Raw genomic sequence first — 21,672 nt, forward strand, 5'->3', positions numbered from 1 at the left:
TTCTAAAATACTACAGGGAGTATTTTAATTCTAATCACAAATACAAAGAATTAATTAAAATGAATATTAAATATGTATGTGTTAAAAACTGCCATCCTCACAAAGAAAAAGTGTTAGCAGTTGGAAACAGCCACAATAGTGCCCAAGCGCAATGAGTAAAATACCAAATTGAATTTTTTTCTTTTTATTGACAATGTGCAGCAGGTTCATCAGGACACAGATGGTTATGAAGGATGGCTGGTGTTTCATGAATAAGTGGGACTGTTTGTTAGTTTCACTTTTTACCAAGCCTTCATTTGGACATCTAGCCGTAGGACAAAGAAACAAGCAGTAAGACATGGTTTTAGAGAAGATTTCTGCTGACAGCCTGTTTGGGATTCTTTTTCTTCTTCTTCTTTTGGTTGCTTGCGCTGGTTCTTGACCAAGAGAAAAAGACACAATATACTGTACCTCACACCCTGCGGTCAGTTGCCCTCCCACGCATCAATGTCAGTGACATTCCCAGAAAAGTGATTTTTCTCTTTCCTTCTGGGTTTAATTATCAACTGAACACCTCAGCACACTGTGACTCGTGGAATCATCAGATCCCTCAGAGGCTGTCTTCAGTCTGTCAACTGTATCCCATTTCAAAGCTGGTTGAAATATTAAGTGACACTTACACAGGCTGCCAAAGCTTTTGCGTGCTGATTGAGACAACAGCTGCTGTCTTTTTGTCTATTCCCTTCTCTACAAGCATGTCATAAAAATGCAGATAGATGTAGTGGAGAGGAATTGCTTAGCTAGAGTGGGAAAGCATGCCTTCATCTGAAAATCTGCAAATAAGAAGCATATTTTACAGTTTGTGTGCATTTACGGGGTGAACGAGTCGCCAGTTTTACAGTGGAGTCATGTGACTCCCTTAGCATTACACAGCTAGACCATCAGCAACATCAGGTAATCGTTCTTATTCTTAGTGCTGAATTGTTTTTTTTTTTAACCTGTATAATGTTATGTAAGGCTAAGAAAAACAAGTTGCATTACTTCCAACTTTCTGATAGGCTTCCCAGATAAAAATTAATTTAGCCTTTTCCTTTTTATGGGGGTTTTTGTTAAAAATACAAAATCATATATTTTTAACTTTTTCATAAAAAAATTTTAATCAAACAAGTAGCTGTGTTTATTTCAGTGGGGTAAATGTATCCTGGATCTTTGGTGCTCCGACATATCAAACTTCTTCTGTGCCCTCCTTGCTTTCTAGGGCCAGTGTAAGGTACACTACAAGGCCAAAAGTATGTGGACACCCCTTCTAATTAGTGAAAAACTTGAAACTCTCACTACCGAGTTCTAGACTGTCTCTGCAAGCGACGTCAGCACAAGAACTGTTCATCGGGAGCTTTGTGAAATGGGTTTCCATGGCCAAGCAGCCGTACCCAAACCTAAGATCACCATGCGCAATGCCAAGCGTTGGCTGGATTGATATAAAGCACACCTCCATTGGGCTCTGGAGCAGTAGAAACACGTTCCCTGGAGTATGAATCACGCTTCACTATCTGACAGTCTGACAGACGAATTCGGGTTTGGCGAATGCCAGGAGAATGCTACCTGCCCTAATACGTAGTGCCAACTGAAAAGTTTGGTGGAGGAGGAATAATGGTCTGGGGCTGTTTTTCATTTCAGAGAAGCAGTAAACAGAGGGGTAACATGAATACAACATGAATATCCAGATGTGTCAGAGAACAGTGAATAACAGAAAGTTCACTAACTTTCTTATAAATAAAATCAGTGAGTGTTCTCTGTATTCCTTTTCAAGTGAATTTTTGGAGATAGATACTACTCTTGTAGTGGCTGTCATTGAAAAGGAATGCCCTTTTTATAGAGGGAGTATTTGACAGTGCACGCTCCTGTATGTTGATTGGATGACAGCCTCAGTGTAAATAAAGAGGCAGAAACACTAAAGTAAGCTGCTAGGCCATTTATAATCATATATTCAGAAATATAATGAAATATAACTTGCATGGACTCTGGGAAATTAATGTACAATAAACACAGTGACACTGGGACTGAATAATGGATCAGAACACGCTCATAAACTCATCCTTTATTCATTATGCGGGATTATAATTAGATCATTGTCTTTAATGGAGACTGCATATAACATGTGTTCTCCTAGCCTCCAAAGGGAGAACAGTGGTTGTAGCCGTGCTTTGTTGGCAGTGGTTGTAGCTGTGCTTTATTGGTAGGTACGTGTGCGGAGGAGCTTTCACATATTTTTCTCTGTTCTTGCTCTATTTTCCTGGATACCGATTGAGTCTATTTTTATCGTGTGGTGTCAAATGAGATGTTGTACATTTAGGATGCAAAGAGCACTGACTGTGTTTGGTGTTTGGCGCGTGACAGACATCCATATGTTACACCTGTCTTTCCACATCGGCAGGCTTTCTGAGAGCGTCCGCTGGCTGCGTTGTGTTCTGGGAGGGCATTAGCCTCTCTGTGGGGGGTCTCCTTACCCTACGGCGGATCGGCTAGCACGGCGTTTTCTTGCGCTCAGCGATTTCCTTCCACTGCTTAGCCCAGGCGGCTTAAGCGCCACGCGTTACCCGCCATCCATTACTGAAGCCCTGGCTCATCCGCGCCCTCGCTCGCCCTCACCCGTCTCCGGCACGCCGCCGTTGCTACGACGCCTGACCCCCGACGTCACTCACACGAGAGACCAATTAAGGGAAAAGGCTGCCGAGCTTGGACGGTGGCCCAGAATGATTTCCCCCCAAGGAGCACCCACTCTTTCTCCCACCCCTCTCTTTCTCCCACTTCTCTCTCTTTCTCTCCAGCTTCTCTCTCTCTCTCCTCCACCCACAGTCTTTGTCAGGCTGGAACAGCTTCACGTGCTGTTGCTGGCTCCTTAATGCTCCCAACACCATGCAGCCTCTGTCACAGCACTTTGTGTGTGCCACTAATCTTAAATAGGTAATTACACTAAGAGTAAATTAAATTCCAAGCAGAAAAGAATAGTGCACAGCAGGGTTTTTTTTGCATCTGCAGACTGCATCAGCTGCTAGTAAATGTACAGGCTAATTGCCAAGGTACATTTTATTCACCTCTTCCTTACACAATATGCAGACCCTGTTGTAAATGCTAAATAACAGTCTTGTATATGACAGCACCATACACTCCGCCCCCGCCCCCCCCCCCTTCCCCGTAGGAAAACCCACTGAAGATATTTCGCCGGGTATTACCTAAAACAAATACAATTACAGTGTGTTGTCTTCTGTCCTTTGTGACAGAAATAAATTAAATGTGGTCCCTGTATTTAACCAGATGCCTCAAACTAATGTTTACTCGGATGAGGTCACGCCCCCATGCGTCTAAAGTAGCTTATTTAAAAAGCTCACATGACGGAATGAAAACACCAATCACATTAATATTATTTTCAGTTAGATCCCTGAGAACGTTTAACTAATGACCTGGCCTGCTTGGAATACAAATCTTCATCATTCAAATAGAATGGAAAAAGCAATAACAGTGATTTATGATATCTACTGTAGGGGCTCTTTTTACCAAATGGAGGCTCCCATTCAAAGTTGCATATCTGTCTTAGCCGTTTAGGCTTTGTGAATGTGAGTTGCTTTGATATTCCCCACTTCACAGAAAGGAGTGCAATAAGAAAGAGAGTCTGACTGACTTTTCCCAGTAAAGCCCAAAGCAGACTTCCTTGTTGTCATCGAGTTAGTGGCTCTGTAAGGGTTATTGTTTGGCCAGTAGCACATATATGTGTGTGTGTATATATTATATACACACATTTTTTTTTTCCTCTGGATTAAGTAGTGCATAATGTCGCAGTGCAGGTTAAAAAGGAACCTAGCTGTAGGGAGCACTGTCTTTCAAATGGAGTATTAAACTGAAGCTTTGACTCTGTGTGGTCAATTAAACATCCCACGGTGCTTATTGCAAACAGCACGCGTGGTGTCCTGGCCAAATGCCCAATTTGCTAATCATCCACCCCCCACTTGAAATTGCTCATTAAAATTCTTCGCTCGTGTTTGATTCCTGCTCTGGCAAAAACAGACTGTCCTTCACCACCCAGGTGGGTACTGGGTGTTAGTGCTGTATTAGTTAAGTTAGTCGCCTCACTTTAGAAGTGCTTTGAAATCCCGGGATGAAAGATGCTATTGAAATGCAGCTCATTGTTCTTGCGCTTGGCATACAGCTAACTGGAATATTGACCCACACTGTATGCAATAATCACAGACAACAAATCAAGCAGAAATGAAATCATACCAAACTGGCAAAGATGAATCGCTTAAAAGAAATAAGATCAGGAGAGGGAAAGCTGAAAGTAGAATATTTACTTTTTATTCCCTGTTATCGACAGTGTGTGTATTTTATTTATTTTCATGTTCAAGTGTTTTCTGGCCATTTGTTTGCAAGACCCACTACTGTGTTCATGGCCTAGAAAATGGGCTATTCTTGGGCTAATGAAACATTCTTGTCCATTGTACAGTCCTCTGGCTTTATTTCGACTCAATTCGTACAGTCTAACCCTGCGGTGAACCAGTGTAGACCACACTGCAGCTGCCCTTTCTTTCCCCACCATAATCCAAGACACCTTAATCTGAAAACCCATAAATTACCAGCCCCCTCACTCTGAAAAAGGGGCAGCACGTGCAGTGATTTATCAGTGCTCTCCGCTAAAGAGAGAAGAGCCCTGTGATCCCCAGGCCTGTGTCCATGCAGGGAGGGCCTGGCTCAAACAGGCACAAACAAAGCTGTCAATCAGGGGCGCGATTAGCGCTCGATGCTCAGGGGCTGGGGGGAGCACTGGTATAGAATAACAGGTGCAGTGCATCAGAGTCCTTTTGCCTTCCCGCTATAGAAATGAGTATTTTAACTGGATGAGAAAGCTTGAGAAAGAGTGATTATGGAATTGGAGAGAGTGAGAGGGAGAGTGAGAGTGTGAGAGAGAGAGGGTACAGTATACACCTGGACTACTCTTTGTGAAGAGAAAGTCAGGAGCTTCTGGCAAAATGAGACTCTTCTCCACTGAAGTGACTAGCGCAGCTGATACGGGCTGTGGGCTGGTTAATTGCTTCTGTCAAGCCAACTCTATGTTTAACACACAGACAGGCCCACCTTCATGCTTTATAATCCCATCTCTCATATCGGCCGTTGATTGTATCTGTCTGGCGTGTCATTAATTTCCTGGGCGAGCTCCAACGACAACCTTAATGTCCTCGGTAAGTATTCTCCTGTTAGCTGCCTAATGCATCTGATTAATGTGACGTGAGATTCTCCTCGACGTTTATGATACCTTGAGGAATGGATGTGACAAAGAGTTTATAACTCAGAGCGGAGTCGTACCTTTGCCTGTGTTCTCGCGCGGTTCCTTATATAAACTGTCTATCCTTCTCTGGTGAGGACAGTAAACTGATTCACTCTGTGTATTAAAGTATCGATCAAGGAATGAGAGAACTAATAAAGCTCAGATTACGTGCGTCGGCTGTAAAGGGAGGTTTCATATGTAGTGCGTTCGATGATTGTTACTGCCAGTGTATTCTGAGGAGATTAGAATATCCCAGCAGGCAGCTAATTTGTTGAAGAGGTACTCCTGTGACTTACGGTTTGTTAATCAGGCTTACAGATTCAAATGTATTCATGTCTTTCCAAGCACATCTTTTAGTACCGACTCAACTCGATTTGACCTGACATGAAGCGGCGGGTGGGGGGTGATATGACATTATACTGTAGGAATGAGACCTTCAAGGCCTTAATTAGTAGGTTTTTATTATTAAATTTTCTTTAAACTAGTTGCTCATCCACACTGATCAGACTTGTGGGAAAGCTGAATACTTGTCCGCCGCTGCATGTCCACTAGGGGGCACAGCTGTATCTTCGGCATTATTCCACAGCTGTGGCTCCCGGCAACATCTGGAGAACTAGGGCCTGGCCCTGACAGTTATAGTACTGATTAACGATTATACAGTCAGTGATCATCAATAATTTGCCTAAAGCCATTCTGGCAAATGTCAAGGATCCCAAGAGAAAAGCATTTCATTGATTTCCTCTGCTTTCTGAATTTCAGCAGTCTGTAAACAAAACTGCAGTTGAGGCAGATGACATTGGATTGAAAAAAAGAAGAACTATATTAGTGTTGAGGTCTTTGCTTCATTTAGAGCGAACTGAATGTGTGTTGTTTTTTTAAAGAAATATGGCGTGCGCAGTGGAAACAGCAGATTTACACATGCGTTTGGCAAGCTAGAATGTAATAAAAGACAAGCAGCAACAGGTTTAAATGATGAGAAATAGAGTGAACGACAAGGAGAAAAGAAAAATAAAAGAAAGACAGGAACTCAATCATGCTCCATTGTACATCTCGATAACTCCAACCGTCCACTGGAGATGTAGTGCTTCGGCTGTCAAAGTGAAGATATCAAAGGTGAGAGACACTTTTGAAGGTTCATTTGAAATGGACTCTTGGTTATCAGAGAGTAGCACGCTCTCATGATTGCTGGCCTGGGGCTGGCCCTCTCTCAGCGCTGTGTCTGCGGGCAGAGGGTCTTAACTACCACCAGAGAGCTGGAAGAGCTGTTATAAGGCTCCAGAAAGCCCTTCAGATTCTGCCTTTTCTGTGAAATAACGCACGACAAAGGCATCAATGATTCTCCCCACTGATGCGGCACAGGCAAGCCGCACTGAAGATGGTGGGAGGCTGGGTTGGGTCTGTGAACAGCTTTAGATGCTTCCAGAACTGTTTGGAGAGCTGGTGTGCTCAATTGTGCATTCCAAAGAGCTCTTTGGATGCTTTTTCAGCGATTAGTGGCTAAATGCCTGTTCCTTTCTGTTTATGTGTTGGAAACACACTGAAAACTCTTCTTTGTTGTGTTTCATTTCTGAAATAGCAAACTTCAGAAAGGCTGAATCACATTACACAGTGTGTTTTTCAATCTGTTGATTGTGACAACGTAAACGTGAAACATGTTCATTTTTTCAGTGTACTGTGTATGTGGCATTACATCAGCTTGGACTCGGGGGGTGCTGAAGCTGCTAGCCTCTCCCCTCAAAGTCCTTTATGGTGTGCGGTTTATCTTTGTTGTGTGCATGAGCACCTCAGAGGGGTCTGAGGGAGATTCAAGAGGGGGATGAAAGGAGCATAAAGGGACATTGGCCAGCTCGACTGGAGAAGGAACCAAATCGCAATGTCCTGCTTAATGGTGAATGGGTAAATGGAGTCTGAAATGCAGTTTCCTGTGCAGATGATTCCAATGTATTTTTTAGTACATTAATTATTGTGCGAAGATTCTCTCTCTCTCTCTCACTCCCTCTGTTCTCTCTCTATCTCTGTCTATTTCTCTGTCCTCCTCTTCATCTTCCATGTGCAGAGTAGCCCTGGGCCTTAACTCTACAAGCCTTGTTTAACGTACCCATGCGCTCAATTCAAAGACATACCCCACCCCCCACCCCCCCACCCCACCACCCACACCCCCCACCTTACCCTCTGTAGTCACAAATGAGTAGTTGCAGGGGCTATTCGTGGACAAGCATAGCTTTCATCTGCCGCCTCAAACGAAATAATCACATGACAAAAAAAGATAAAAAATTGTAGCAAGAATATGGAAAATCCATATCTCATGCTGGTCAGAAAGGCTTGACCCAGTTAAGACCATTGTGATCAAGTTTGGGGACCTGCCTTACGACATTGGTTGGATGAAGATCCCCCTGAGATGACAGAAGATAGCAAAATGGCTCCTGCACTGATTGTATCTCCGTGGAGTTGTTGTACTCAGAGTGGCAATGCCAGGAAAGGGTGTGCTGTGTGAATTTCCAGGTAGTGACAGGGCTTGACACCTGGCCACTCAGTTCCATTCCCCACAAGGCAGTGCAGTCATGGATCAGTGAAGCAGGAGCCAGCTCCTGTTGGACACCACTTTCCTCTGTCTAAGCACAGAGACCACATCCCACAGAAAACCTGTTCTGGTTTCCAGTCCAAGAAATCCTGCTTTCTCAGGTTAACGCAAAGATTTTGCCTATTAACGTTCATATTATGTGATGTTACCTCTTTTGTTATGTTAATTTCTTTCCTTGTTCACTTTACCAATGTGCTGTTGAACTCGCTGTCTTTGTATTTTAATCTCACAGTAAACATTGTTCTTTTTTGCCTACACTGTTCATTTGCAGGTGCCTTTACCTGACAGCTTCTGATTCTTTCTGGTACATTCTATTGCCTGTTTGTTCAGCTGGATTTTCCAATGGAGCCGCAGGGAGAAATTGCATTGTACCCCCACCTGCAATTTTACCCAGTGTTTCTCCTAGGGCTTTTTACAGTATGTCCCCGCTCCCAGTAGTCTAAGGCTTTGTTTAAAAGAGCAGCATGAGTGATGGTAACCCACCTTTCTCGTCTTCCTCCTCTCCCTGTTCCCATTCAGGTGTCGGACAGGTGCGACTACGTCTTCGTGAACGGGAAGGAGATGAGGGGCAAGGTCAAGATAGCGGTGAACTTCACCTACAGCTACCTGAGCGCCCAGCTGGAGATGACCGTGTGGATCCCCCGCCTCCCCCTGCAGATCGAGGTGTCCGACTCCGAGCTCAGCCAGATCAAGGGCTGGAGGGTGCCCATCGTGGCCAGCAATCAAAGGTGCGTCACCCCCTGCCCCCCCACGTCCCTTCCACCTGGCCCACATTAGGCTGTGCCATGCAACCCTGTTCATCTCTGTCCTCCTCTGTGGGTGCCAAATCTCACCACCCTCTAACTGCAACATCAGCTCCCTATTGTAATCAGGGTGTCCCGGGCACTCTCAATCCACACGGACCTCCAGGCTCATCTTTCCCACAGCCGTTAACTTTCTCTTTACTTGGATACCACTGGGGGAAGGAAAGAGGGAGCGCTCGCTCACCTTCAGTCATCTGCAAGCTGGAATACCCATGCCCAAATTCTGATCCCCCCCCGTCCCGTCTCCCCTGACTGAGTTTACAGGCAGCTGCTCCCCCCCGCTCCATTCCAGTGGCTGATTTCATACTGTGTCTCCTGTGCGCAACAGAGCAGACTGCTGCTTCACACACACAGGACCGAACATGCACAGAATATCAACACACTAAGTTTTTCCTTTTTTTGTCAACACAGATTTAAAAGCCTTTTAAAAAAATAAAATAAAATAGTGCTCAGTGTTCATTCAAATTTGCTCCATTATATTTAATGCGATTAGAGCAAATGAAATGAATAGTCTTTTCCCTGTCACGGGCGGAATAAAGTTTAGATTCATATTTCCCCAAATTGATATTCATACTGGCTTCACATATGTAATATTCTACACTTGTAATTCATATCAGACGGAGGAGAAAAGAGAAATGAGCGCATGCTTTAATTGAAATGGAAGTGAAGGTAGCGTTTGCTATGTAAATTAGCCACGCAGGCTTCTCCTGTGACATTTCCACTGTAATTCAAATTTACACAACTTTCGAGGCAGAAAAGGGCATTAATTGACACGATTGTTCCCCCTAGTCAAGGAAATTTACTCTGTCCAGTTCAATATCCATTTCGTCCAATTTAGTGCTTCGGGTCAAACACCCTCCTCCCATTTCTTTCTTTGTGAAAGTATCCTGGTGGTTTAATACACGGCACTCACGGCATTGCTCGAAAATTGCTGTAGCGTGAGCATGACAGTCACACTCAATCGTACAGAAGTGTGTTGTACTTCCTGCGCTAAGTTTGTGTAGATATAATAATCCAGTCTAAAAATGCTACCCAGTAGCATGCAGCTCCCTGTCACCACAGAACCAAGTGGAGAGGCCCAGTCCATTTTAATGGATTTGCATATGATCCAAACAGATGACTATACTGTATCTAAGCCACTGAACGGGGAGGCTGCCAGATCTGCTTCCCCTGCTGCTTTGCCCACACCCCCCAACTACGCACACATGGCGACCACCTTCAGTTGTGCACAGGAGTTCCTCCCTTCAGGGGATGTGGGCATGCGGTACGTGAGCGATGTGCACCTTGTCATCGTGATGTTCCTGCTTTAATGCGCCGTTGCTGTTGTCATGTTGTAAATGGCTTTCATCACAGTCGGCTTTAACAAGCAGTGAAATAGCGTTGGGTCACTGCAGCGCATTCCTGAATCTGTATTGTTTAAATGCCGGAATTGTTTGTCCTTGAATGCTGACCTTGTCCGAGTAGTTATACCTTTTCTTTCACAGCAATATGTGTTTCTACTCCATAGCATTTAATATATGAGGCTCAATATCCGAGGAACAGAAATGCCAGACCGCATTTCTTCTTGTAGGACCTTCATAGTGGACCCTCACACTTGTAGACCTTCACTTCTTTGTAAGCATTGGAGCTACTGCAATACTATACAAAACTAGCAGGGCAAGGCAATGCCACGGCTCTGGCATTAACATGCGAATGCGAATCCATGACTAGCAAAGTGAATAAAACGCTCTCTGAATCAGGCTGTTCCCAGGGTTGTATTTGTTCATTAGATTATCCTCTGATTTGATTTGAAATCTCTGAGCAGCGCTGTAGCGCAGATTAGACCCGGAGAGCGATACCAGCGGTGTAGGCCCCGAGATCCATCAGCTGATAATGTCAGGCATGAGGGCACCTTAGACGCCTTTCCCCAGCCTGCTCTGAGTGCTGCTGCCATGTTAGCTGAACGTTGCTTCCGAATCTCTCCGGGCATCGGACTCCTAAAAAAGATTGCGTTTGAATCGAAACATCCAAACAAAAGAGAGTCTGGCATAATGAGTTCTTAAGAGCCGTTTCTCCTTTTTTTTCCTGAAGGCCAGAAATGTAAAAATCGTTCACCAGCCGCACAAATTAAAGTTTACTGTGGACGGATATTATTAATGGGAGTTCTTGCTGCTACAGTTGTTATAACCTGTTGTTTACATCAGCACCGAGGGTCAGCGAAAAAAGCTTTTGAATCATTAATTGAACAACCCTGGAAGTATTGATTGTCTTCAGCTTGTCTTTGATTGTTCTACACGATTAGCACTTTCTAGTTCTGTAGGCAGTTGCTTTTTACTTTGTTGTTTTTTATATGATGCCATTACCTTTGTAACCTCAAAACACTTCACACAAAATTATAATTATGGCTGAAAGATTTGTTTGGCCTTAAGACCAACCGATAATCTCTGCATTAAATCAAAGTATATTTAAAATAACACAGTTTCTTAGTTTTAATTGAAATATTAAATTTTAAGTGTGGAAAGGTATCGCTGTGTCATTAAATTCAATCAAGTGAAAAATCATGGCAGCTGCAGGTGGGTGATGCTTATTGAAATTTGCATGCTTGATAATCATGCAAAACAATCAAAAAACAGCTCACAAGGGTTATTGGTGAAAAAATAAAGTAGTTTTTTTTTTGTTGTTGTTGTTTACCACCTCCGTTTTAAGCCCGTGAACTTCCAGTGCAGTGGACGGATCAACAGATCTCTCGTGTTCCGTATGCTGTCACTGCTGGGCCTGAACCCCTTCCCCCAAATCCCGTTTAATTTCCACGACCCGTTCCGGCAATCCGAACGGAGCGTTTATAGAAGGTGGAAAGAGGACATCCTCTGACTCGCTCGCGGCGAGGCTGGTGATGCTGACTGGCAGCTCTGACAGACATCACTTGGCGAGCAGCGCTGTCCGTTTGATCGCGCGGTGCTGTAAATGTCATAACTGTTAGCCCCCGGCCTTTTGTGTTGCGTCGTCTCGATGCATAAATCAAAGCCGCGATATTAACCTCCCCGCGTTTGACGCTCGGGTAGCCAGGGCCTCATTAAGCCTAATGGAGGTTGTCAATTTAATTTCCTCCCAACGCCGGCTTTCGCACCGGCAGCGCGCGGAGTAATAACGGTGCCGAACGCCAGGCGATGCCCCCTGATTACACCTGACATGCCGTCCCCGGAGGCGTGTAACGCCACCACGCTACCATGTCACGGGCGCAATTTTTTCCCCATTCTACAGATTTCTGTTGTTCTCGTTGCTATGGAAAACGTAGCGGGTAGCTACATGAAAGAGAGTGTGACGAAGGGCCTTTACAGTCAGATGGCGACGTTTGCCCTTTAAAGTGCTACATTTGCATTCTAAAGGAAATGCCGCGGTAAAGAAGGATGGTCCAAGTTGGATTATCTTTTTTTTTTTCCCGTTTTTATTAAGTTTTTTGTCCTTGCCAGTATCGACGTTGTATCTGTGGGTTTGACCATTTTATCGTGACTGGATACTTGAAGTGGGGCTGAAGGTTGTTTTCCTGCTGTTCCAGGTCTGCACGGGACAGTGAGGATGACGACGATGAAGACAGACGAGGGCGGGGCTGCACGTTGCAGTACCAGAACGCCATGGTCCGCGTTCTCACGCACTTCGTGGCCGAGCCCACCGATCCTCGTGGTCAGCTGACCTTCATGCTTGGCAGCGATTGGCAGGTGGACATCACTGACGTGGTGTGGGACTTCTTGAAGGTGGAGAATCCGCAGATTGCCCAGCTGCAGGACAGCAGGGTGCTGGTGGGGCTGGACGTGGGCATGACCACCATCCAGGTACTGTGAGAGGGGATCCTGAAGCAGGGATGGGGAAGACAACTGCTAGAGGGAGGTCCACAGAGAGGGAGTCCCTGTCAGAGATAGTGACAGACAGGTGGACACAGTGAGGGAGGCCCTGTTAGAGATAGGGACAGACAGGTGGACACAGAGAAGGAGGGACAGAGGGATGAAAAGGACAGAGGGGGAGGCCACTGGGAGAGAGACAGAGAGAAGGGGGGAAAGGCAGAAAGAAGAAGGGTATTATGCGCAAGAAAGAGAGGAGACAAAAAACAGCGAGGGAGGACCCTGTGAGCAGAATAAAGAGACAGAGTGAGAAAGGAAAGAAAGATAGTGAAAGGGAAAGGGAGATGAGAAGCCGGGGTGGTGTTCGTCAGTCCTAACCATGTGGTCCATATAATGTTCAGACGATGGTCGATAATATGCCCCAGCCAGGATGTAGTTTATTTGCACTGCTGAAGCATTTTCAGTTTGCCAGGCTTTTCACAGGTTATATACTGTACGGTTCCTAGAACTGTTGTTGGATTGAGCCTCACTTTAAAGGAAAACGATTTCGCGTTTTTAAAGAGCCATGCTCTCCCGAAGCTTTTATCATCAGCCAGTCATTTGTGGCAGAATGCGTGCAATTTCCACCGGGGGTGGGGGAAGAAAGCGTGTCATTTCTCATGAATGGCCCACTTTCCCTTGTCCATCCTTGGATGGGGGGGAGGGAGAAATAGCCATCGGTTAATGGCACGTATGTGTCAAGCCTGCCGCTCCAACATCACATCTTCATTCATCTGTTTGCTGCCAGACACCATCTCCACCATTAGGATCTATATCTGTGCCCAAACCAGTGTTTGTGTGAGCGAATCTGAGCTCGCAGACTCCAAACCGTCAGCCCACCTCCCCAAGGCCCACAGCTCAGAAAACGGTAAATAACGATAAAGTCCCCTCCTCAAAAGAGCTGCAGAGCTCTCTCTCCTTTGTCATCTTCTGTTACAGACGGAGTTATCGACGTTGCTGTTAGAGAATTATTTAACAGCAAAATTGCCTATTGATTGAGGCCAAAGATTTGAAACTTGGCCCATGCTGGTGAGGGAGGCTCCATTTGAGCCAATTGACAGAAATCAAAATCCGATAAAAGGCACAATAACAGGTGGAATTAGGTGCAGCATGGCTGGAAAGAGGCCAGGGGAAATCGAAGTGGGGGGGAGGGGGGGTGTGCAAGGCCTCCTGGAACATTCCAGCATCATCTCTCTCCTTGGGCATCAGCATTGACTCTCAAGTAGCATTCAACAAGAGCTGGTGACTCAGGGACTGTCATTACAGTGGATCCTCTTGACATTAACATAGTCAGAGATTCGCTTTATTTCGATAATAGGAAACCATCTGTAAACGTAGCTCACTTGCCTTCGTGAGAATTTTTTATTGCAGTGGTGGTAATGCCGCAATCCTGGATATGTCCTACTGTAGGTCTCTCTGATCAGCATAGGTTTACATGCCTCAATCCTAGCACATGGTCTTCTGCATTCATTTAGCCTAATGATCGATTCAGTTGTGTAATTAAGGGGTTGGAAGGAACAAGGCTAATGAGGCCTCTTCAATAATGCACCAGAGGGAGTCCTGTAGCTTTTTTATTGCTGGCGTACGGGACATTATTGTGAGTGTCAGACTGGGGTTTAAAATTCAACAATGGGGAAACTTTAAGGCCACATCTGGGCCTGCCATCTTTTGCTCAAGTAGAGCCCTCTGTCACTGGTTCCAAGGGAATGACGGAGACATCATTAGAGAAAAGTTACTATGCATGCAGGAAGGTGCTCAAGTCCAACCTTTTGTTTGGATTGTATCAAGAATTTTCATGTAGTTGGTCAAGACAGTTGTTCATGTTCCACGACGGGATTCCAGGTTACTGTGTACTAAGAATAACAACTTCATATAATTACTTCATATAAGTTCAAATAATTACCCCAGTATCTCACTATATTGTGCCTGTAATGTATAGGGAATAAGGTAACAGGACATTGCATAATGTGTGTGTGTGTGTGTGTGTGTGTGTGTGTTTGCGTGATGGATCAGGTGATGTCCCCCCTATCAGACTCCATCCTGGCTGAGAAGACAGTGACGGTGCTGGATGACAAAGTGACCATCACAGAGCTGGGTGTGCAGCTGGTCTCTGGCCTCTCCCTCTCCCTGCAGCTCAGCCCAGGAAGTAACAGGGCCATCGTTGCCACGGCTATCACGCAGGAAGTGCTGCAAAGCCCTAAACAGGTAGCTACCATTTCACCCTCCACACTCGAAAAAAGGACACCATGCCACAACATTCCTGCAGGGTTCTCTCAGTGCCAGTCAAAATGATTCTAACCAATAAAGCATCCAAGCTGTGTCTGTCCTAATAAAGAGAGCCACAATTTGTTTGTTTACATTTACATTTCTGGTCCTTTACATTCTTAGTAGCAGCCTAAGCAAATTTGCAGGATTCAGAGCAGTCAAATTTGGGTTCACTCGTTTTTAATTTTCTCAGTATTATAATGTCCTACATTAACTCTGGTGAACGCTGAAGAATGGCAGAGCATGCTCTCCTCTTAGGGCCTTTTCTGGAAAGGAGACAAATGTTTAATCTCCGAAAGGATAAGTAGGGCGCTGCTGGAGAATTATGAGTCGAGAGGCCCTCCCTATGCTGTCCTCTTCTGTCCCCCTCTTGAGATGGTGAGGGGGCAAAAAGCAAAGGACAGGGCTGAGGCCCAGTTATCTTGTGGATCTCTGAGTGTCCACTGCTGGGATAAGCAGACAGTAATTCCCCCACTCCATAATTAGAAAGCACGTGGAGGGGATCTCTTGATGAATTCCCAGGGATTTGCCAAGTGGGCGTATTGGAGAGCAAATTGCGGAATCGCAGTAAAAAGGACTTAGACTGCACGCGTCTCCCAAATCCCCATTTACATTAAAGTTCGGCTAACAAGGCTAAAAGATTTTTCCTGAATCTTTTAATCTGTCTTTTTTGCCTTCCCTTGATAGAGTTGAAATAAGTAGATAAGCTGAACTGGCTGTAAGGCTGATCAGTAGTTCTGTCTCACGACGTATTATATACTTTTTCCCCCATCTCGTTTTAACTTCCAAAACTTGTCCTCCAAATTTAATACATTCTTTTGACATGCTCGCCTGTGTGTATTTCAGATTTGATCACAGTGTACCCTTAATGCATAATGCAGTGTTGAAAATAGAATTATTTTGATGTTGAAGGCTATCTTCGAGTCTTAATTGATTATAAAACATGATAAGAGGAGAGCTTTTATGCTGCTTTTAAGCTGCTGTCAAAATATTTGAAGAAATCAAGCTTTGAGAGAGCAGAGCATGTCATTTGCACGAAAAGGAAAAGGAAGGCAAGGGAAATATTTGATGCGTTTAACTAAGCTGTTCTACAATTCCTAAAGAGTACTGAGTTTTCTGATTCATTTAATGAAATAATGGAGTAGACCCATTTCATTTTTTACTTAAGAGTGCTAAGCACATAAAGTGTATTTAGGTTAAAACTGTTATAACAAATGAATAAATGGACTTAAGATATGTCTTTATTATCCATATATAATCTGAGGTGTATTTAACATGACATATTTAGTAATAATGCTTCTGTCGTGGTCATTTTGTTATGATGTTTTAACTTTCATTTTCTTAAGCAGGATATGTTATTTTAGCTCTTGGTAATACACTGTGGTGTAAGAAAAGGGAGAAGGGGCAGACTTGTGGACAAATGCGAGAATGTGTTGTTTAGTGTGTGATGGTGGTGTCTGTGTTACTGCAGGAGGCTTTAATTAGTGCCTGGCTTCAGTTCAGCGATGGCTCCATGGCCCCTCTGGATCTCTACAGCCCAGACTACTTCGTATTGACAGCCACCTCCCTGGATGAGGAGGTGGTGACCGTGCGCCAGGATCCTGCGTGGAAGTGGCCGGTCATTGTGACCGAGGCGGAAGGCCAGGGCCTGCTGGTCAGGGTGGAGATGACCGTTTGCGAGCCCTGCCAGAAGTCCAAGCGCCGGAGCGTGCTGGCCGCCGGCAACGGCAACATCCGGGTCAAGTTCGGCCAAAGCGACGGCTCCTCCAGGGCCAGTGACTACGGGCCCGAGGGCGAGGAGCTGGAGAACCACGCCAGTGACCGCCGGCAGCGACCGCACCTGCAGGACCGAACGGGGCTGGACAACCATTACTACGGCAGCTCCATCTCGGACATGGAGGACGGCGTCATGCGGCGGATCACCACCACCACCAAGACGGCCATTGTCAGGAGGCCCAACGGGGACAAGCTCTCGGATGACGGCGGCCAGATCCAGAGCATCCCCATTGACTTCTCGGACTTTCCGGCGCAGGTGGACCTCCCACGCGGCCGCAACATGGAGGACGACCTGGTGCAGACGCCCCGCGGGCTGACGGACCTGGAGATCGGCATGTACGCCCTGCTGGGCGTCTTCTGCCTGGCCATCCTGGTCTTCCTCATCAACTGCATCTCCTACGCCCTCAAGTACCGCCACAAGGAGCTGTCACTGGAGGGGCAGGAGGCCATGAACCACGCCCACGACTGGGTGTGGCTGGGAAATGAGGCGGAGCTTCTGGAGAGCCATGGCAGCCTCTCTCCGCAGCAGGATGAGCACACGACCATGATGGACTCGAGCGCGGGCTTCGAGGAGGGCAGCCACTTGCTCAACGGGGGCCAGAAGAACGTCCAGGGCCAGGTTCACCGGTCAGCTGACTCCAGCTGTCCAGGCAAGGACCACAAAGGCGATTCCCCTACCACAAAGAGGAAGCGTGTCAAGTTCACCACGTTCACCACCATCCCTCCGGACAATGGCTGCCCGTCCATCAACCCCAACATTCTGGGGCACAGTGAAGACATTAAATGGGTTTGCCAGGACATTGAACTTGGGGATTCCAAAGAGCTTCGGAACTACATGGAGAGATTAAATGACAATGCTTTAAAGGATGTTGCGTAGTGCATTTGGTGGACCAATGGATAAGTCACCCTTATGCCTTTCAGAGTGAGGAGATGGACCTGAGCGGTTATGCGAAACCTGAAGCAAATGGTACCTCATCATGACAACAAGATGGAACTTTCAGTGTGACTTGTTGCCATGGGAACTGCCAAAGGGCCATTCATCCTGACTTAAGAAAAAAAGGAAAAAGGAAATAAATCACAATGAAACCACCATGGGAAAACACAAACCTGAATATAGGAAATGTGAAATGATCTAGAACATTTGGTTTTGTTGTTTAATTTGTTTATTAATATGTTGTTTTCTTCTAATCCTCATTACAGATGTGTTTTTAAATTCCAATCACAGTTTTTTTATATATACGTATATGTATGGATTTAATTTTTGGTCCTTGTGTAGTTTAAATCAGATCTCCACATTCCCCTGTTCTGCATACGCACACGGTATGTGAAACAATATGCAGATGATGACTTGTAGATTTGAGAATGTAATATTGCTAAATATTCAAGTTGTAAATAAAGTGCGCATAGAACCGTTTATCAACGTTTTGACAAATTTTTGTAATGTTTTCAAGATTGTTTTTCTACTCCACTGATCGTCATATTTAGCTTTTCAGTATTGTTTTTGTTTCCATCATACATGACATCATACATGCTTGTGTCTTATTCAAAGGTATACCAGTCATAAGAGCCCCTTTTTAACTGATTGAAGGCACCAATAAAAAGCTCTGTACATAGCCCAGAATTGTCCCTCTATAAATGAAACTCGATTGTATTGTTGCTTTGTAAATTGTATTTTCATATATATCATTTGAAGAACATACAACGGTAGGAGGGGTACACTCAGCCTTCTGCTGGGAATCTTTTGGTGTAGCATCCTTTAACATGACTTTCCTCTTTGTCTTTGACAAGTGACAGCTCTTTCAGAAAAGATGAAGAACTGGTTGGTAAAGGTACTTGAATGCGTGTTTTCCCAGAAACAACATGAAAATGGCAATGCATTAACCTGAAACCTTTTGATTAATATGAAAACCCTTTTTTCTTTTGTGCAGGCAGGTGGAATTCTGTGCACTGGTACTGAAAGCTGGCAGAATTTCCCCATATTTTTCCACATGAACAGACAGCAAGTGTGATGAGCTGCTAGGTTGGTTTTAATTAAAACCCGGTGCTGGTTATAAATATCATTTTTGTACATTATACTATGTTTATGTATCAACCTATTAAAGAACACTGTTATTTCGTTATTTAAAAAAACAACATTTCTTTGAAAGCACTTCAAGGCACTACCACGTCAATCATAATGTGAATACATTCTTATTTTCACTAATTATATTTAGCTGAAAAACAAATGCACCTCATAGAGATACACTACATGGCCAAAAGTATGTGGACACCTGACATCCAATATTTCAACTCTTTGTGAAAGGGTGGACCAAACAGTGAATTGGTCCACCCTTTGCTGCTATAACAACCTTCTCTCTTCTGGGAAAGCTTGAAACTAGATGTTGCAGCATTGCTGCTGGGATTTGCTTCCATTCAGCCAGAAGAGCAATAGTGAGGTCGGGCACTGATAGGTGATTAGGCCTGGCTCGCAGTTGGCTTTCCAGTTGATCCCAAAGGTGTTGGATGGGGTTGAGGTCAGGGCTCTGTGCAGGCCAGGCAAGTTTTTCCACACACAAAGAACAAAACAATGGTTTTGTTCTTTTACAAAATCATTTCTATATGGACCTCGCCGTGTGCCCAGGGGCATTGTCATGCTGAAACAGGAAAGGGCCTTCCCCAAACTGTTGCCACAAAGTTGGAAGCATAGGTCTAGAATGTCATTGCATTAAGATTTGCCGGTAGCTCTGGTAGCTTTGCTTTATTAAGATTTCCAGGGAAACCAGGCAACATAATTAACATATTATCATTACTAAACATCACTACTTTCAGAACATTTCATTCTCAGGAACATCAACTGTTTCCATTTCTCAGTGACCAGCCTATAGTTATCTTTTATTCACACAGGGTCTTCAACCAACTTTATTTGCAATTCCATCACAAGATATAGCGCTGAAAGAGAACTTTCATGTGTTGCGTTTTGGGTGGGAATGGGCATACTTGGTTTTTTCATTACACTGAAAATATGATTGTTTGGTAAAGTAAATATTACACTGTAGTTTTAATGTATTTGACACCTTGGATAAAAGCTGTGGGTGCAAATGCAGCTAGGATTTGCTTCTGTTTGTTTTCTCAAAGATGGTCTTTCATAGTGTGGGATATAAAGGGTCTTATGAGTTTTCCTAAATAAAGTAAAATAACCTGCAGCTATCTTTTTCACTGAGAAAGGCACAGCCCACTGGAACATCTCAAACAGTGGCAGGGCTAGCAGTGCCAAGCTCTTGTTTTCTGGGTGGAGCGAACAAGTCGTGGTCCCCCCATATTCGGGGTCCGAAAGTTATTGGACAGTTGGCTGCTGAACTGTTTCTTGGTTAGCTGAGTGTGTCTTGCTGAAGACAAGACTGAAGGCAAACATCCCCCCAAAATTCAACAGGACCTGAAGATGGCTGCAGTACAGGCCCAGCAGACCGTCACCAGGGAAGCATTTGGTGCTGTCTGTGGTTTGCTGACTTCAGGCAGTCATTAAATGCAAAGAATACAAAGGACTTGCAACTGTGTAATAAATATAATTACTTTATTTAAGATTTTGTCCATTTGTCCAGTGAGTTTTGGTCTCCTAAAATGCCAGGACTAGTATCAAAAGTGCTGTAATTCCAGCATGGATCGCCCAATAATGGATGTAAATGCCCTCAAATTAAAGCTGACAGTTGGCTCTTTTACCTCTTATTCATTGCTACGTTTCAAATCCAATATGGTGGAGTAAAGAGCCAAAATTTAAAAAAGATAAATAACAGTATGTATAATGTCAACCTACAACTTTTTTCAAGCACTACATAACGCGTGTGGCCTTTAAAAATGTAATTATCTGTAGTTTGTGAAAGCATCATGCTGGGTTTGAATACAATACCTTATTAATCTTCACCCCAAGGACACTGCATTGGCCTCTGAATGTTTGCACGTTGGACCAGGTGTGCTGTGTCTGTGCTGCTGTGTTTTCTCTGTTTGGCTTGATTACATGTCTGCTTACTAAAGTCCCCCACCCCTGTTTGAGAAGAGCTGGCTCTGGAGATGGCCTGTTGTGTAGGTTTTTAATGAGGAAAGGGGATTGATCCCATATCTAATAATTGACCTTGCCAAAATGGCAATCTGTGCTTCCCTGTCCCCCACAAGCTTCAGGTCTTACCTCAGTTTTGGGAACTGTGTTTCCTGTTATTAAAGATAAAAGCTGCGTACTCTGTTTTTGTGATGCTAGCGGGAAGCATATTTCACTCTTCTCTTTTTGCCTCGTGTTGTCATTCATTCTATTCTTAAATGAAACATACGATAAGATAATCTTAATACAAACACCATGAACATGATACGCACACTAAATAAATAAACTAAATCAAATTATATACACATGTGCACATATTACACATATGGTGAATGTTTCTTGCAATGAAAGAATAATCTATATATTTTTAAAATACCATTACAAACTTGTCAATAAAACAAAAATAATTATTTTATTAAAGTTATTAAATGTAAGTAGAAATAAAGGGGAAAAAATTTTTCCTTGAACACTGTTTTACCAATTGATCCAAATGCTCAAAGTAACTTAGTTCATTCGCGGATTGTATGACACACTCAATCATAAACAAACATCTTGAAGGATAATCTGGCCGCAAGATTATCTTTTCTTTTGTCAAGATTATGTCTTGCATCTTGTAAGTAAACACACTGAAGTGAAAGGAATCTTTATGTTTCATTTACAATTCATCCACTCAATGTGCAGTGGCACAGAAAGGATGTTGTAATTGCATTAATGTCTCTATAAATGGAAAGAGATTGAAATGATTATATCCCCTACAGTGTGAGCTGACTGAAATACTTCTTTATGTTATAACACATTTTTATTCGTTCGTGTATAGATTGTCATCCCCCCCTTTTCTCAATGCTTCTCTCAGAATAATGATTGTCAACATGAGGTGATGGGTGTGATTAAAATAATGTGTAAATAAGGGCATCTGCTAGATGACAAATATTTCTAGTACTAATATTACTAATTACAAGGTATTATATTCAGTTATGAAATGTAATGAAATTAGCTTGCTCACATTTGGCTTACCCCTGGCCCAAGTT

At 44.1% G+C, this 21,672-nt stretch overlaps 1 protein-coding gene across 4 annotated transcripts in view; it reads left to right on the forward strand.

Annotated features, from left to right (window-relative positions):
• Positions 1 to 18,188, forward strand: part of si:dkeyp-14d3.1 (transmembrane protein 132C) — a 142,629-nt gene extending 124,441 nt beyond the window's left edge. For all 4 annotated transcript variants that reach the window (XM_035435462.1, XM_035435460.1, XM_035435461.1 and 1 more), the window contains 4 exons: positions 8,397 to 8,605; positions 12,216 to 12,489; positions 14,548 to 14,739; positions 16,271 to 18,188. In XM_035435462.1, coding sequence (XP_035291353.1) covers positions 8,397 to 8,605; positions 12,216 to 12,489; positions 14,548 to 14,739; positions 16,271 to 17,452 — 1,857 coding nt within the window. In that variant the 3' untranslated portion in view covers positions 17,453 to 18,188. The remainder of the gene's footprint in view (positions 1 to 8,396; positions 8,606 to 12,215; positions 12,490 to 14,547; positions 14,740 to 16,270) is intronic.
• The last annotated feature ends 3,484 nt before the right edge of the window (positions 18,189 to 21,672 follow it).

This window comes from Anguilla anguilla, chromosome 10, assembly GCF_013347855.1.
Source record: "Anguilla anguilla isolate fAngAng1 chromosome 10, fAngAng1.pri, whole genome shotgun sequence".
NCBI lineage: Eukaryota > Metazoa > Chordata > Actinopteri > Anguilliformes > Anguillidae > Anguilla > Anguilla anguilla.